Source organism: Seriola aureovittata, chromosome 15 (assembly GCF_021018895.1).
Source record: "Seriola aureovittata isolate HTS-2021-v1 ecotype China chromosome 15, ASM2101889v1, whole genome shotgun sequence".
In the NCBI taxonomy this organism is placed as follows: domain Eukaryota; kingdom Metazoa; phylum Chordata; class Actinopteri; order Carangiformes; family Carangidae; genus Seriola; species Seriola aureovittata.
Genome location: NC_079378.1, coordinates 2,521,116 through 2,533,410, shown reverse-complemented (window position 1 = coordinate 2,533,410; position 12,295 = coordinate 2,521,116). Strand labels below are relative to the sequence as shown.

The 12,295-nt window shown below is 41.4% G+C and overlaps 1 protein-coding gene across 4 annotated transcripts in view; it reads right to left on the bottom strand.

Annotated features, from left to right (window-relative positions):
• sgcd (sarcoglycan, delta (dystrophin-associated glycoprotein)) overlaps positions 1-12,295 on the bottom strand; it is a 280,685-nt gene that overhangs the window by 18,159 nt on the left and 250,231 nt on the right. For all 4 annotated transcript variants that reach the window (XM_056397027.1, XM_056397028.1, XM_056397026.1 and 1 more), the window contains one exon: positions 6,843-6,915. In XM_056397027.1, coding sequence (XP_056253002.1) covers positions 6,843-6,915 — 73 coding nt within the window. The remainder of the gene's footprint in view (positions 1-6,842; positions 6,916-12,295) is intronic.

The window sequence follows — 12,295 nt, the reverse complement described above, 5'->3', positions numbered from 1 at the left end:
CAGTTTTTCATATTTCATGAAAATCTAGCTTTAACAAAGAAACTGTCACCGAATTTTAAAAGTGAAGAATGCATGGGATGAAGTAATCTTACTCATTACTGTTGTTGTAATATATTTAAGTAATTCCACTTTATGTCTGCCTGTTTTATTATCATATTCCACCGTCTATTTTTGTTTCGTCCGTTGTCACCTATTACTTTTATGGCCGCCACAACCTCATTTCCCCATAGCGATCAATAAAGTTCCATCTTGTTCTCTTTCTTGTTTTCTATTCCACTGTTGTACATCCTCTTATCCTTTCTCTTTTGTTGGCAGCGCTTCATATCTACAACTGGGATCAAAGGTTAATAACTTTTCACGCTTCCTCCTCATATCGGCCGCCTTCAGATAATAACGGAAATGATTGGAGGTTTTTGACACGACAGAAATAGTAAACTTGCTGTCTGGAGCGCGTGGGCAGCTTTCGTACTTTCCCTTTCCTCTGCATGTGACTCCTTTGTCCTTGGACGGCTCCTTTAAATCATTTGCCACCATTTTTCGCACCGTGTGAACACAGTGGTCAGAACAGTTTGGCATTATAAATATATAAGCTATGGAGAGTTGAAATGGGCTCCCGTCGTGCCACGCAGCAAATCATAGGTTAAATGGCAATCTCGGCCGATACGAGTGAAGCTGATTGCTTCGCGGGGCTTTGTGAACGTCCCAGCGGACGCCCTGGACATTTCTGCTGGGGAACAGACCATCCTCTCAATTACTGAGATAGGTGTAAGATGAAGGTGTGGAGGATGACAAGGGTAGAGTGGAGGAAAAAGAGAAGAGTGACTGTGACATTAGAGGGGACAGAAAGGAAAGGGGAGGAAGAGGATGAAAAGAAAGGGCGCAGAGATGGTATCTTAATTTGCAACCCGTTCATTGTGTGCTCGGTGGTTCTTTCTCGCTTTTTCTTTCTTGTCGTGATAATGCTCAGAGGTGCTCAGTCCACCTTTAGTGATCTCTTTTTGTAGTGATGTAATGATGCCTTTTATTTTATTTTTTTTATCAGGAATGTGGCGGTTTTCAGGGCCTGAATTCCTGTTTTTGTATATTGCATAATCAGAGATCAGAGTGAAGATTAGCATCAGAGATAATTATGAAAGAAGTGAGCAAAATGAAAATGAAACAGGACAGGAGGACAACATGTGAGGAGAGCAAAAAGAAAGATGAGAAAGAGCAGTGAGAAGGAGAGGTGAAGTAGGGACAGGAAAAAAAAGAAAGATCAAAGTAAATGAGGCAAGTAAAAGAGGAGCTGGGTGAAGGGGAGGTGAGGGCAAGGTGAAGCTGAAGAAGATGACAAGAAGATGAGAGGACAGCAGATGCGAGGGAGGTGGGAGAGGAGATTGGAGACGGTGAGAGTTGAAAAAGGAGCAGAGACAGAGAGAGGAGGAAGTGACAAGAGGAAGGACAGAAACGGATAAAGAGAAGAAAAGAAAGCTGAAGGTAATGTCCACTGAATCTCTGATGTCTATTCAGGCCACAGCGGTCAGGTGGGTTTGCAGTGTCATGGCTGCTCCTCGAATGATTACAAATCTCCTCTGCGGCCGTCAAAGAATCGTCATAGCAACCCTTGATACTTGGCTTTGAGATGATACTGAAGGTCTAGATGCTCGAAGCTCTGTGAGGCTTTATTGGCACAGTGGTGCTTTGAGGTAAATGCTAGCGACATGCTAATATGATTACGAGGCAATCTCATGTTGAAATTAAAGTAGTGAACAAATTAAAATTATGACCTCCAATAATTTGTTTTTCATTATCACATTTTTTGTTTTTACTTTTTAATTTTTTGGTGTTTGGACTTATAAATGACACTTATTGTACATCATCAAGTAAAAGTGTTAAGCAGAAAAACAGTCAAAGCAGTTACTGAAAGATATAGATGTAGCAACAGCAAAATATTCAAATAGCTCCTTTATCACACATTAATAAACATCCTTCTAGATCGATGTTTCATGGTTCCTTGAGAATATAGTATAAGAGTAAAAAGGGCTACTATTACTACAACAACTAATCTGTCCTTGATATCAACATGCAGAGAAAAAGAAGTGGAACTAGACCAGAACAGTTTCTGACTGTTCGCAGCACTGTGATGATGTGTTGTCAACATTTTGTCAACAGTTTGTGGTTGGACGATATTGATTTCAGTCTCCTGCTGTGTGTGTCCATCTGTCAGCGCAGTTTCAGTCTCAGCACCACGACGTTCAAAGACCGCAGAGCGCTAAAAACTGTCCATACAGGGCGAGTGGAGGGACAAACCTCGCCGGATTGAGTTTCTGAATCTAATGTGACTCAAACTTTTCCCGACGTGAAAAGTTTCAGCTCCTGCAGGAAGTTGAGACGCTTCACATCTCATGTCACCTTAAGGAAAAAAAATAAACCTCACAATTCTTCTTGCAGCTGTTTCCATTGCTTTTCTTTCCCCTCTCTTCACACATTTACCTTCCTTCTTATTGCTTCATATATATTTCTTTTATCTGTGCTGTGAATTGGTCAGGACATAAATCACAGTGTGCTATCAAATTCAGCTACGCTGCCATTTTCCTTTCACAAAGGCGTTTGTCTGATGCAAGGACACATCCTGTTGACAAGTCATTACCGCAGCACAGATGGATTTGACGGTTACGGTTTCGATAATAACTGACAGCTCTGGGTGGGATGTGTGTGTGTGTGTGTGTGTGTGTGTGGAGGGGGGGTTAATATGATATCCAGAATAGGATTTGAATCCTCGATTGCTACCTGCCAAGGGGTTGGGAGAGATTAGAGTAAGATTAGATTTTAGCCATGCTCCAACGAGCTCGCTCCCTCTTTTTCTGACATAATTGGATAGTTTGGGCCATATTTCATTCTCAATTGGCCGGTTGTCACCAAAGATGCATAAACACAGGGGAAGGAGAAGAGAAGAAAACACATCGCCGTGGACTGTGACTGTCAAATTATAAGGACAATCACATGATGATGGGGGAGGGGGCAGAAATGATCTGCGCCTCACTGATGGGAGTTTTGTCACTTTTTTTCTTATTGTTTGAAATGATGATCTTGAAAGGAGAGCAGCAGTGATTGATGAATCGCAGTTCGTCTCAGTGCACATGCCACTGAAATACTGTTATTAGATATTTGTCTTCAAAGTCCTTCTCTGTCCAGCCCCTAATTCCCGTCACACTCGTCTCTGCAGCGTTTCTTTCGTCGGGAAAAGCTCTTTTACTTTCTTCATATCATCTCTTATCACTTTTTTTTTTATTCTTTCACCATCTCATTCTCTCTCTAACAAATACGAGCTTTTCTTTCATTTTTTGCATCGGTGTTCTGTTTCTTTTTTCTGTTTTGCCAGTCTCTTACACTTTCTCCTTTTAAGCCCTTTCATTCTCGCTCACGTCTCTTTTTTCTCCCTCTCTCTTATTTAATCTTCACTCTGTACTTTTGTCAACTCTTTCTAGATTTTCTTATTTTCACTTCACAGTTTTTCTACCCCTCCCCCCAACCGCCTGCCCTCCATGCTTTTCTTTCAATTCAGATCAAAGAATGTCATTGTACTGTGTCACGAAAGAGTCACTGCAGGTGTGAAGAAATGTTCTAACGAACATTTAGGTCTGGTTTCTACGTGATAGTCGGCTGGACCGGGTCTTTAGCTGTGGTGCTGCTGGTTTTTAAGGACAGAGCTTGAATATTTTACATGGACAAAGTCTGAATTTTGATGGTGGCTCTCACAGAAATTTGTTTCATTTTCAGACAATCACACGGTCGAGGACTTAAACGTAAAATAAGTAGTAGAGGTTAGAAAAACATGTTGGTTTGGGTTATAATTACCACTTTGTTAAAGGTTAGGGCAACAAATCCGGCCCAATTGCATGACCTACGCAGACTTTGTGGCTCTATAATAACAACCCACAACTTCCTGGTCCAAGAAACATCAATATTAAAATGAAAAAATCAAACAATGAAACAGTGCGCTCGTCACCAGCTGGACCCTGCACACCAGTCGTTCAGGTGGGGTGGAAGGTGGGCGGATCTGTGCTGGGAATTACATGAGGTTACCAAACAGGTACAACAGGAAGGTGAAGGAGATGTCAATCAATCACAGTCTGTACACGCCCACTCAGTCCTGGGGTTCAATAAGTGACAACACCTGTGTGTATGGTTTCTAAATATTTCTAAAAAATAAAGTGGTTCAACATTTAAATCACAATAAATAAGATTTTAACTTTGTGTCCTCTCTCTATCTCACTCCTTCACTGTCACACTGTATTTCTCTCTCCCAGTCCCTCTTTTCTTCTTCCTCTCATTCTCTGTCCCGTCATAAACATCACTTCCTCTCTCCTCTGTCACCACGGAGCTCTCTCTCTCTCTCTCTCTCTGATTGATTGTCATCACATCTGACATCACAGACGGGAGAAAGATGATAAACAAGACGTCTACACCGAGGAGACATCACACACACACACACACACACACACACACACACACACACACACACACACACACACACACAGAGGACTTGAGGGAGGATACAGCCACACACAGTGAGTCTGTGTTGTTGAATTTGACTGATGATGCCTGTGAGAGAGCTGATAACCTGTGACACCTGGCCGCCTTAAAGAGACAGTACACCCAAAATATTTTGACTGTCAAACACCTACAGGCTCAAAAGGCTGTGACTTTAATTTAGTGCCTCAGTGAGAAAACAAATGTTATTTTAACAACAACTTAGTTTTAGCACAAACACGCCCCCTTGTAGTTAGAATCCACTGACAATTAAACAAAGTTTAGACGTTACTCTGCTTTCAGCTTTGAGAGTGAATCGGACAGTAACTGTGACACTGTTTCTTCTGGTTTTAATCCCCTGGTGTGTTTGTTGTGGAGAGGAGGAAACCTCTGAGGATAATTCAGCTGCAGGTAAAAACCTCCTGAACCACTGACCCTGAAGGAATTCAAACTGGGAGAAGCTGATGGCGGTGAAGATGACAACTCCCATGATCCCACGCTACTTTACCCGACTTTACCCAGTGCCGTCTTTTGTTTTTGCTCTCGCAGCAGAAGCTCCATGCTGTGCAGACTTTGTTTACATTTTCCAAATGAACGTGGCTGACGTCTGATTCATGCATTTCTCCTTCATCCTCCCCTTTTCTTTCTCTTTTTTTGTTTTGGCTCGTTTCAACTCGGTGAAACTGAATGTATAAGAATTTGTTGAACTGAAAATAAACTTGTTTGAACTGAAGCATAATCTGTTTTCACATCAAAACATCCATAGAAATGTGTAGAAGCACCTCGCTGCCGTCCATCTTTACGATGCTCCAAATTGTCATTGTCTCATCCAAAATCTGGCTGAACAGATCACTTCCTCCTCACCTCCTCCTCTCTTTCATCACATCATCTCTTTCCCTCATTTCCTTTGATGTCTTTTCAGGCAAACCTCGCTCTGGTTTCTCTCTGCTTCCCTTTACTCCTCTCTCTCCCTCTCTCTCTCATCTCACGCCTCTCCTGTTCATTTCCCCCTGACACAGGATACGCTGCTCTGATGTTTGATGAGCGTCTGGTTGTTGATTTGGAGACGGAGAGCGACTGATAAAGAGGAGAAGGAAGATGGGGAGGGATAATGCATCTGTTGCCAAAAGATGTACCCACTGATCTTTAAGATTATCCAACACAGCACTGATTCCGGCTCCTACAGCCAATCACCCAGGGAGAAGTGCTCCTTCCACCACGTCATAGGTTTTATATTCAGATCCTGCCTCTTCACCAGGTCTCATATTTTTTTTTTTTTTTTTCCTCTCATGCAACTGAAAGATGAGATCATTTAAGTTGAGTAAGTATGAATAAGTTTGCCTCAAGGCTAACGCACGCACACGCATGCAAATACAGTATGGTTAATAAATGCATAAAAAGTCAGTGTTGAAATGTATGAAGGGCAAAAAATGACAAATATGATGATAAATATGAATAAATAAATCTTGAAATAAATAATTAAACATAAATAAATGCTAAATAAATACATTTTGGTAAGCAAAGTTGCTGCTTCTGTGTTTCTTTATTCATGCATGTCTACATTTATTTGTGTATTTTTGCATTTATTTAATAATTTTTTATTTATCCATACATTTATTTATGTATTTCTGTTTTTATTTATTTATACATTTATGTGATTATGCATTTCAAGTTTTATTTGTGTATTTATTTGTGTATATTCTTTTTGTTTCCGTTATGTTAATTAGGTGGGCGGTCCTCCCCAGTCTTATTCTTTGTATCATTCATCAAGTCTGAGTGTCAGTGAAAAAGAGAAAGACGGTATTTGTAAAATATACTGAAGCACGAGGCTTCAGGAAACAGAGAACGTCATGTCAGAAATAAGAGGCAGCTCCTGTCAACTGACTCTATCTGCATCTATTCATTTGGCCGCGTTTATTTTTAGTTGCTGCTGATGATGAAGACTGATTCAAATCAGCACCTGCCTCTCCCAGGAGTCCCGTGTTAGATACAATCTCCTCTGCTGCAGTGGTCAGTCAGTCAGTGGCTGTTTGTGTAAATTCCCATTGTCCCCTTCCATATTTTGTGACTCTGAACAGGAACACCTTAAGATACATGAGCCAGAACACACACTTCTAAATGTGTGTTTCTTTCCCTCTACTTTAGCAGTATTAAACCTCAATGGGGCCTCTGTAATAAATAAGTTTGACTGGTTAGCGCCTAAAGAAAGGAAACAAATCCTCAGTAAACGTCCCAAATACAAGTTTATGCAAATAAAGTGTATTGTTTTGTTTGTTAATTGTATCAACAGTCCAAAAACCCAAATACATTCAGTTTAAAGTTCAACTCACCGTAGCTCTTTGAACGGCTCGGCCCTGACATGCGGCGTCTCCACTGATTTGCTGAACACGGCTCCTTCGGCCCCTGAAATCACAGAACAACAACGTCAAGACATGGAGACTGCCGTCAATCGAAACCACAAACCCCTCCCGTATGATCAATGGACATAATCTCTGAGACTCCGCCGATCCATACGGCTCCGGTGAGCGTGCACAGCGGCTCACCTCGCCGAAACCAAAACCCAGACTCAAATACATTTGATAGGGAAGAAATACCCCGAGGGAATATTGTTTTTAAACTGAAAATGTGTTATTTTATGGCAGCTCAAACTCAAACATATGCTGTTCACTGTGCCAGCTAATGGAAGACAGGTTACATTTCAGCCTGTTTGCAGTGTTTCACATCAAAATAAGAAGCAACAACAATCTGTGAAGAGAAAACACAGACTGCTAGCACGGTAAAATGTCAAGACAAAGTGAGGTTTATTTATAGAATACAGGCCGTCATTTTTTGCGTATTCAGTTTAAAATAAAATAATACACACAACATTAAAGGTTCCACATTGTATAACGGTATATGTCCATGTCGTCTTTGATTATAGATCAGGTCTAGGTTCTATATTAATACTGTGAAAGTATCAAAGCCTCAGTCCACAGAGAAATGCACACAGCCTGTATTCAGAAACTGAGCCTTAAAACCAGCCGTCAGGACTTCTGGAACTTTGTGATGTCATAACAAAGCAGCCACCTCCTCTCAGCTGCACCCAAAGATTTGGTTTCTCTGAGTGTTTCACCTGAAATCTGCTATATTTTTATTCGACCAGTCAGAAAACAGTCAGCCAATCAGAAAGCCTTTCTTCTGATTTGAAGACTGAGAGGCCTGAGAGAGGAGATTTAAAATTAATTGAGATGGTTTTTGGTTCTTAAAACGGGACCTGTAAGGGCCAAGTCTGAATTTATATCACTATAAAAAGAACTGTGTGGGTGATACAGCACATAGCGTTTAAAGGGCTCCTATAGGGTTCAAAAGTAATTGGACACTAGCAGCTGTGTGTCGTTTCAATGCTAGTTCAAGAGCTAAAGGGTTCAGACATGGCTCAGAGTTGACTGAGAGATCAGAGAGATGGTTGTTGGTTTTCCAAAATCCACAGTTGAGTGGAGGGGAGCAAGTCTTGTGGATGAGTGGAAAATGGTTTGCATTGTGAAGAAAAACCCCTTCATGAAAGGACAAGAAGTGGAAGAACACACTCCTGGATGTAGGTGGACAAGTTTCCTTGTCTACAATCCAGAGAAGACTTGAAGAACAGAACCTCAGAGGATTCACCACAAACCTCAAAAACAGAAAAGTCCAGGCTCCAGTTCACAAAGAGAAAACCAGTAGAGTTGTGGAACAAAGTTCAATACACCGATGAAACATAAATCAACCTCCAACAAAATGATGGAAAGAGGAAAATGTGGAGAAAACAAAAAGAACAGCTCGTGACCCAGAGCTACCACCTCATCTGTCAGACCTGGTGCCGGTTCTGTTACAGCTCGGGCATGTGTGGCTGCCAGTAGAACCGGCAAACTGGCATCTATTGATGATTTCACTGCTCACTTTCATCACTCAGCAAGGACGACCATCCTGGACACACAGTGAAAGAACTTTTTCAGGATGAAAAGGTGGATCTCGGTCTACGGGCTGAGGGACCAGACTCAAGACAGAGAGACCACACAACAAGAGGAGCTGGAGGAGGGCTGCAGTGATGCTAATGCTAATCATTACCTTGTTAACATCGAGTGTTGAATGCTAGCATTACCGCGTTAGCATGTCATGTCACCACAAAGCTCAACTGAGACTAATGACGACCAGTTTTGTTGAGACTGACAATGAAGATCTGAATCCGAGGCGTCTGCAAACTATGGAGAATAAATTTGTTCCAATATTAGCGACGAAGGCTTTTATTTGTGCCGACCACCTGCGGCGGATACGGCCGAATAATAAAGCTGTGAAGGATAAAAACAGACGCTCTACACGCAACTTTATTTCATGGTGTGAAATAAGCGTTACAGTTTTACAGAGCCACCAGTCTGGCTGCAGACGCTCAGTCCAAACCCCAGTTATCACAACAGCTGAAAGAAATGTGCTGACATACTTTACCACCTGAGGTATGATTTACACTTAAAACAAAGAAACCCTCGGCTGGCCCACACCCCGAGGCTCTGATTGACTGTAATGCCGATGCGGCAGCTCGGCTCAGAGTAAACCGAAGCGTTCAGGTGCATCAAATCAACAAAGCATCAGGTGCAGATCAATGGTCATGACTGAGTGTGTTTTCAGAGCGTTTCGAGGCGCTGCCGGGAATCAAAACACCTCTTCCTCCGTCACCACTGAAGTCTGATGGAAAACAGGAAGTTCAACACATTCTGCATTTCTTTGGCATTTAGACTCAATTCAGAGAGAAAAGCTGTGTGCACACAGGTGAGGGTCCTCCACCACACTTAGCACGTCAAGCGTTTTAGGTTTAAGGGTCAGGGTTTAAACATATGCCCCGGAGAAAAAAATTCTATCACCCAAAATCAGCATCTGATCAATGAATAGCACAGAGGGGATTCAAAAACGTCTCGTCGGACTCGTTGCTGGCCGTTTCAGAGGTTCTGAAAATCACAGAGCAAATCAGAGCTTTGTCGGCAGGATTAAGAACGTCATGTTCCTGTGCTAGAGAAGTGGAAAGAGAAACGCCGCCATGAAAATGAAGACGACACAGCTTCACAGGTTTGCTGTAAGTGGACTTAGAGGAATATCAGCTCTTAAATTTGCATATTTCTTTGGACAAACGGAGTTGAGGTGGTAATTGAGACTGATTATCAGATTATATTTGCATTAAAAGCATCAGATATTACAGATGTTATCAGAATATCAGTCTAAGAAATACAAATACATGGAATCATGATGAAAGTGAAGGAAATGTTGCACAAACAATGTGAAATCTGTCACAAAGTGCAGCGCTGGTTGTTGAAGTCAACAACTGAAACAAACAACTTTCTCTCATTTAAGTCGTTTGTGTTGACGCCACCTGGACGGACGCGGTCGCGTCAGGACAAGTTTGACGTGTTTGAGTATTTTTCAATTAAACAGGAGTTTAATGGCTGAGTTTCCCTGATGTCTGGAGATATTTACGACGCCCTCGTTCCTCCGGGGAGTTCTTCATAATACGGCTCAACCTGTCGAAAAGTCAGAGAAATAAAATATCTTTATGCAAAGTGGAGCTCCGTCTCGCCCATGTGGGATAGATAACTCTCCTTTTAATGACTGCTACAGGTGGAGACACTTCTGTTCTGCTTTTTTTTTTACCCAAATGGATTGAACTCTTATTGGATTTCTGCTGGTAGTGACAGGATGATATTCAGCACAGAGAGTCGTGTACTTTGTGTATTCCTCAAAAATATACAGCAACAATTACCAAGAAAAATCATATATCATTAAACATCTACTGCGTCGTTTCAAGAGTCAAATATTTCAAGAATTAAGTGGCAACAGCTGATTTATTTTTCAGGATTTAAATTTGAAAGATTAATTTCTTGATAAGCGAAACTAAACTGATGAGTTAAGGAAGAAAAAAAAACAAAAACGTTCTGCTCTGGCGACATTTAAATACCCACGGTTCAGTCGGTTCGAGCCGGAGCAGAGACGAGGATGTAAAGTGAAGTGGAAGCCTTGGTGCATGTCACTGCCTCTCTCCTGCAGTAAAGTGAGTGAAGATAAAACAGAAGCCTCACATTATAAATCCCGGCTCTCATTCGGAATAAAAAGAACAAAAAGCTCTTTACTTTGCTTCTGGCTGTCACTCTGCCTTAACTCACTAGTTTAAAAGGATAAAACCGGTGTCGTTTTATTTTATTCATACCACCATTTTTATCTCCCATATAGAAAGTTCAAACACAGCTGATGTAGTGAGAGTGAAGAAATTTCTTTTTTCTTTTATTATATAAATACCTTTTCATTTCAAATGAGGCAGGCCATTGTGTCTGGATACACACACACACACACACACACACACACACACACACACACACACACATCTATATATATATATATATATAGATATATACATGTGTGTGTTTTTCTGTTACATGTGTGAAATGGTACCAATGAATCTTAGCAACCGTTTCAATAGATAATTCAGTTTGTTTAATTTAGTTCTCCAGAGCTTCACCTCTGACTTCACTCTTCCCTCATCACTCCATCAAACCCAGTTTTGAGACTCTTCATGGCCGGTGCGTTTCAGCCATAAACTGTCAGTCCAGTAACTAGAATGTGACTCCGTGGAGCGTATACCTTCACCAAGGCCAAACAATCCTACACATCCTGTCTGTCAGAACCGGATCAACAGCCAAACATGAATTCCTGAGAAACTGACGGAAGTGAAGAAAAAACAAACAAACAAAAAAAGCCCTATCTCTGAATGTGGGGGAAAGTGATAAAAACACTTCCTGGATCTGCTCATTTAAGTAGATCGGCACCAAAATTTAATGGGTTCATCCCTGACCCATCCCCCATCAATCCACCAAGTTTGGTGCAAATCAGTTCAGCACTTTTTGCAGAATCCTACTGAAGAACAAACAAGGTGGTAAGGAAGTAATTACCTATTTATAGTCGTTTGTTTTCACTTGTGGATTCAAACTGCATAAACATAAACTATTCACAGGAAGTGATGCATTCATGTACTCCAGTGTTATCACTATTTTTTATCTCTGTAATATTACTGATTAAGTGGTGAGACTTCTACAGGCATTTCAGAACCATAACTGTTAATGGAAACCAAACATTTCCTACTGCAGCTTCACATTAAAAGCATTCAACTGGCAAAACACAGGGTGGCTTTTATTGTGAAGCAGCCGCGGTCAATGAGGTGAGTGCAAACAGTGAATGGGCTTTAAAAATGTGTTTACCCAACAAGACGGGGTCATCTTTGGAGCGTTTTGTCACTTTTTAATTTGTGCAAAAGGCAAATATAAACTTGTTATGAGATTGTTTTGATATGAGTATCACCTTTAAAAAACATCCAGCATCAGTCAGGCTCTGGTTGTGTGTCAGACACTGACAGAGACAAGACATTTACTCACATGAGCCGTCACAGTTTATTGACACTGTGCCACCGCATATGTTTATATATATATATATTTTGTTATTAGTAATCTGTGGTGTCATGTTTTCAGCGGGCAGAGTGGGACCACTCCACTCATGTGCACCTCTGTGAATAAAACTTGATTTATCAGATTTTCTGATCACAGTCTCCACGTGAATACTGAGCAGAGCAGCAGCAATACGTCACGTCGCTGACATGTTCATGGACCGGTCTGAACAGGGTGGGGGTGTGTGTGTGTGTGTGTGTGTGTGTGTGTGGGGGGGGGGGGGGGGGGGGTCGTCTGAGAAAATGAATGATGCCATTAAAGATTAATGTGTCTGTGTGAGCAGCTGTGTG